Source organism: Papaver somniferum, unplaced genomic scaffold (genome assembly GCF_003573695.1).
Source record: "Papaver somniferum cultivar HN1 unplaced genomic scaffold, ASM357369v1 unplaced-scaffold_76, whole genome shotgun sequence".
Lineage (NCBI taxonomy): Eukaryota > Viridiplantae > Streptophyta > Magnoliopsida > Ranunculales > Papaveraceae > Papaver > Papaver somniferum.
The window spans coordinates 1,263,417-1,269,633 of record NW_020650526.1 but is presented as its reverse complement, the minus strand read 5'-3'; the positions used below and the strand labels follow the sequence as shown (position 1 = coordinate 1,269,633).

The 6,217-nt window shown below is 36.6% G+C and overlaps 1 protein-coding gene across 1 annotated transcript; it reads left to right on the top strand.

Moving 5' to 3' along the window:
- Positions 1-429: 429 nt before the first annotated feature.
- On the top strand, positions 430-1,622 carry LOC113344463. The gene is made up of 2 exons (XM_026588435.1): positions 430-896; positions 1,272-1,622. The coding sequence occupies exons 1-2, from the start codon at positions 696-698 to the stop codon at positions 1,587-1,589; spliced, it is 519 nt and encodes a 172-aa protein (XP_026444220.1). The 5' UTR covers positions 430-695; the 3' UTR covers positions 1,590-1,622.
- The last annotated feature ends 4,595 nt before the right edge of the window (positions 1,623-6,217 follow it).

The window sequence follows — 6,217 nt, the reverse complement described above, 5'->3', positions numbered from 1 at the left end:
GGCAAGAGCACTCATAGTTTTGTCAAGGTCTAGCTCCGCCCCTGTTTAAAAATTATTCTTCCAAGGTCATTTTCTGGAAAAATAAATAAATCTCTCAGAAATACTAAGTTTTTAGCCAATCTTACTATTTTAACCCTCTTAAACTTTCGATTTTACTTTTGCCGTTAGGAGCCATGGCTATAAACTACAACCAAGAGACCTTGATCAAATGTCAACATTGACTTATGAGATGATGCCATTGCCCATTGCCATCAATCTCTCCTTATAAAATGGAAGAATTAGTAATAATGAAAGCGAGACTATTTTGATAGGGAAAGGTCAAACAAATGAGAAGAGTTGGTGTAAATGTTTTTGTTTGCATCCCATTCCTACCTAATGTTGTATGCAATGAAAATGCCTTTTGACTTCTTCTCTGCATATCATGTCCGGCACTCCTCCTTAGTAAAGATTCTAATGCCTTATCACGGTATCCCGTTTTTCACTATAAAAATATTCATTCAGACAAACAATTTTTTTTATTGCATAGAAACTCATTTGATCTTTTAACCATTTTTTTATTACAGTTGCTTAATTAGTCTTTCAACAACACAATCAACCCCAAGAGTAAAAAGTGTCTTGCCAGAACCCAAACTTGTTCTTCATTTCCCTCTCTGGCCATCATTTTGGGCTGTTCTTGGTCTGAATTTCAACTTATCATGGCGACAACCAGTTTTGCTGCCTTGGAGCATTCTTTGCAGAATTTATCACTTATGAATCATGCCGGAAAGTCGAAGATTACTACCCCTAGTGATGATGATAACATGAAAGAAGAAGATACAACGGATTTTAATGACGGAATTGAGCTTAATTCTGATATCCCTCTTCCTTTGAAATGGGAGCAATGTCTTGATTTGAAGGTACCATCATACCCACTACCAAAAACCCTTTTCTTTTATAGTTCAAATTCTATTAATAGGGATCTAAAACAGAGTCTTTAATGTGCACTCTGTTTCCCTGTTTGTTTTTTGCAAAAAAAAAAAAAAAAACAGAGGGAACCAGTGATTTATAGAGATGCAAAATTGGGATTTTTTGTTTTAATCTTTTTTTTTTTGTTACTAATAATGGTTATTCATGTTTTTATGATTTCTTCGATGGGTTTGATCCTTTTTCTCCAACTTCAATCGACTCTTAGTTTAATTCCATCATTAAAATTCGAAAACAGAGACCTCTGTTTCTCTTGTTTTCCTTTTACGGCTGTTCCTTTGTAATGTTTTGATCATGTTTTGGTACAGACGGGTGAAGTTTACTACAGAAATAAGGAAACTGGTAAGAAATCAAGAAGAGACCCAAGGAAAGCGATAACTAAGTTCCGGGGCCGAAATGATTATTTGGTGAAAGAAGAAAACTCTTCTGATAGTGAACAAAGATCACCATCTCCATCAACATCATCATCAAAGGCGAAGAGAAACGACACTCGCCGTGATCAAGTTCTTGTGGTTGCAGGCTGTAAGAGTTGTATGATGTATTTCATGCTTCCCAAGTATGTGGTTGATTGTCCAAAATGTTGTGGGATCATTCTTCATTTTGATCGATTTCAAAATGGGTCTTAATTATATAAACAAATCTATTACTTTTTGAAATTATATGAATTGTCACGGACGGGAATTAATTCTTACACCAATCGGTCGGAAATTCCATGGCACTCAAACTAATCAAAGTAGTGCGGCAAACACCATTCCTTCAGAAGACACCAAATGCTCAAAGTCCTGTGTGTTCTCCCGATTTTCTAGCCATCGCCAAATCCTGATAAGACAAATGAGCCACCACAAAAGGAGGTAAGGGCAAACGACTGCCAAAACACCAGATACAAGCACTAATTAAAACAAACAATTAGTTGCATGACCAGACCTAAACTGATGCCCACAAGTAAACCGAAATAGTCGCAACACCTTTGATTACCTTCGATTTCAATTCACATTTTGATGCACTGCTATTTGAACATCCAAGAACCATGTGTCACTCTAAGAAAGTGGTGGAAGGCTTGTAGCCTTGGTTGAAAACCTGCTGAAACGAGGATGGCATAACAGCTCGCATGCATACACTGGTCTTGATGTTATATGCCCAAGCATACTCCATGGAACTAAGTATGACCACATTTTCGTCAACTGGACTGAAACCTGCAACCTCAAATTGTGAAATCCAGTTACCCACACCTACACCAAAAAACTGGGAATCCATTTCTGCTAACCAATCATGAAGTTGAATATCCTTGTGCAACATATACCAGTCTCCATCAAGCACCCAAACACTCAAACTCATTTCCGTTTCCTGAAACCTAGCGAAACAGATCAATCCTTCAGACTCCCCCAGACATTCACTTAAATGTTTGGTATCACCATCCACAGCTTCGCCAGGCATCTTGATCATTCTACATTCAGGGCCACTGGTTCCACGGTTGGTGTTTCCATTCACATTGACAGCTAAAATTTTGCTTTGCGGCTTCGCTGTTGAAACCAGTAGAAAACACCATTATGGGTAAAAAGATTGCCGTAAAAGTAGTCAATATCCCAAGTAACATGCTGAGGACATGAAACATCATAGATTTTCCATTCACCCAGATCAGAAGAAAATATTTCAACTGTAAATTCATTTTCTGCAAGTGCAAAAATTGGTATCCGGATAAACTTATAACTCTTAGAAAGGAGTGATGATGAACAAAATTCACCACACACGATACCAGACACAGCGCAATCAAATTTTCTTGGTGGTGGTGTAGGAAGTAAATCCCATTTTTGAGCGAGTGGATCACATACATAATAAGTACTTGAAATAATGCCTGCTGTGCACAGAACTAAGCTACTGCTTGAACCTATGAGCCATAACTTTTCCCCTGGCTTTAGAGGTAGAAATCTAAAAGAAAACACAGTTTGATGATGAGATATAAATTTTGAATATGAATCAGGATATGCAATTGTGAAAATTCTTCTGAATGTGTTACCTTGGGAATGGTTTTCCACTCCCACTGTACCACAATGCCTAACTAATGCCCATGGGAGTGATAAGTAGCTGAGTTGATACCACTTGTTAATGAAATAAGGGTTTGAGAGTATTGAAAACCATACCTTAGAAACACACCTGAATTTGAAGATTACCGGTAGTCTCTATTACAGACAAAAGGCAACGTTGGATGCAGACCTATCAACATCTGCATCCAATAACCTTCTACTACCAATCACCAAGTGGCCTGATGGTTGGCATGTTCCCTCCCACCCCAAAGATAGGGATTCGAGCCTTATAATTGCTGGAATCCACTCCAATTTAAGGAGTTTGGATGTAATTTAGGAACCAGATATTTAGGGATTCGAACCCTGTAATTGAAATCCACTCCAATTTAAAGAGTTTGGATGTAGTTTAGAGATCACTAGTCAAGGAAAAAAAAAAAACTATGAGGAGTTTAGATATTTAAAACTATGTGGATGTATGCAGGTAAATCATTTATCTCAACTCCCCTTTTAAATGGTTGCGAAGTTGCATTTACCGGTAGCATCTACACTAATAGCACTGTTACCTATTACTTTGATTATCACATCACCATTTGTTTAAGCTCTTCCCAATAAATATCTGTATTTATGCTTGGACTTTTCAGCATTTTTTGAGTTAATACTTTGAAGTGGTGCTTGCCTGGTAGAATAGTCATAAATACGTATGTCCAACATAAGTACCAGAATCAATAGTCATCTACCCATTTGCATGAAGAATTTTTCAAATACGAAGTGTCTTTGTTACATATCCAGTTAAAATTATATTCAGATACTAGAAGTAGAAACAACTGTAAGTGTATGCAGGGTTAAAAAAAACAGGAGCTGCCATATCCCAGCTTGGATTTTGGATTAGATGTACTGGTAATCTCGTACCCTTAAAACCAATGCAGTCAAGTTAATGTCCAACTTCTGTTTGGCAAGAAGATGCTAAAAATAACATGTTCCTTAATTATTCAGGACCCATATCGTAAGGTCCTTTATTTGTTGCTTTTATAGTTAACCATGTAGATTATTTCTCAAAAACTTTAGAGCATGGGATACGGTTCTTCAAATCCATCATATTTCAAATAGGTAGTCACATGAAATATATACATACATCTGACATATTTGAAAAGATTGTGGATGATAATACATTTTGGAAGAATTGTTGGGAGGAAATATGGGTAACTTATTAGTGTTCATTGTATTAGGAGCGCATATATATTTAATCTCCTACACACATATGAGTATAAGACAATGACAAGATCTTTGGATTGTAGATAATAATACTAATGGGCCATTCGAACTCTCTGCCGTTAGTATATACTCCCACGAAGTCATTGAAATATGACAGATACATTCCTCGTGATTCCATGCATATGTAGAGATGGTGAATTCATTTGCATCTTTTTGCTTATTACTTTCTACACAAAATTGGTTAAAAAGACCAAAATCAACAATTTCTTGGTAAAAATGATATCTAGTTTTGGATACTGTTTAAATAGACAAAAATTTAAAAATAGTCAGGATGTAAACAGTTTCATCCTACCCATTTTCAAATACTTTTTCTTATTTTTAATTTACATCAGGATGCATCTAGTTTCATCCTTGCTATTTTTTAAGTTTAAGTTAGGATGAATCCAGTTTCATCCTTCCTATTTTTTTGGTGTCCATTTCACCCATAATAATTTTTACTCGTCCATTTCAACCATGTTTTAAAAATAATTGGACAAATGACCCATTTTCCGTACTTTCTACTTAGGTTACTCCGTTGTCTGTTTAAGGAAGTTCATATACGCAAAACTCCAGCAGCACCGGGTATCAATAGGCCAATGTGCGTGAGCATCTGTATCATTGTTTCCCTACCCAATGGTTGCGTCTAAGATTAGAACGTCCTTTCGCAAACCACTAAATAACCTCCACATTAGCCTGGGTATGTTGTAAATGGTTTGTATTCAGAGGCAAAGAAAGCCTTTTGCTGCTCGTACAGAAGTATTTGAATCCACCATTTACAACTCAATAAATCAATCATTTATTAACACCAAATTTGGTTGGTGAGTGGACGTTAGACAGAATGTATCTCTTAATGACCATGTCTCTGTTCATCCCCACTCCATATCAGGGTTGAGGTCCATATCAGGGTTGAGGGCCGGATTTTGTTTCCTTTCACCTTAGAACTATGTTTCCATCATCTTAATACATTTGTTCCATGATTTGAAAAACTCTCGTAATGTACTTGCTAGAACTCGATATTTTCCGTCATCATATTACATTTGTCCCAATCCCATGATTTGCGGAAACTCTCGTTACGTACCTGCAAAGACTCTCGTAATGTACCTGCAAAGAAGTTTAACTGTTGCTTTTTTTTTTTGTATTATTAAAATTTAGTTTAGATCACGTGATAGTAACTTCTAGAAAATGGAGCTTTGTAACAAAGTAACCTTTGGCTACTATGAGTTCAATTTTCTACTATCTCTCCATTCCCGGTGTTGTGGTGCAAAAAATTAATGTGTTGTTATGGTGGTGCAAATAGTTAACAAATAGTATAAGTATGTTTTGGTTAGAATTAGGAATTTAGGATTAGTTGGACGCCGTTTGTACAGAAGAGCAAGGCTAGCTTTTCGACGTTAGATATGAAATTAGCTGTGCCGGGGTTGGTATACATGCATGATTGGGTTATAGGGGGCCTACCGCTGAGGCTCAATCTTTTTGTGGTCGGCCTGTTTTTTAGGATCAGGTGATCCTACTTTCAAAATCATAATTTGACTTTAATTTCTCGAGATTATGGTCATGACCAAATCAATGGTCTTGATCAATTTACCGAAATTTCTAAGTTTATGCTATTATTTATGGATCAGAAACCATGAGAACTCCTAAAATAGGCTCTAAAAATAGAATCTGACCAGCCGTTTTCTGTCTTCTGCACAGTGGTGGCCATGAACACCACGGACTTTTGCTACATGGTTTGCTTTCGCTGTGAGAAAACTCTCCCCAAGTACTGCGATTCCATTTCCAAGTTCTTCATTCCAGGCACGTCAAATTCAAACAACCCACTACTATGCAAATAGTCCTTCAAATTTTAATTTCCCAAGTATTTTGATTGCAGGCGTCTATTGCATCATCATGAAGTTTTTGTACTTTGTACTGTTCTTTAATTTAATGTACCATGGTTAACCCGTCTGCAAATACTAATACTACCAAATTATTATACTCCAGAT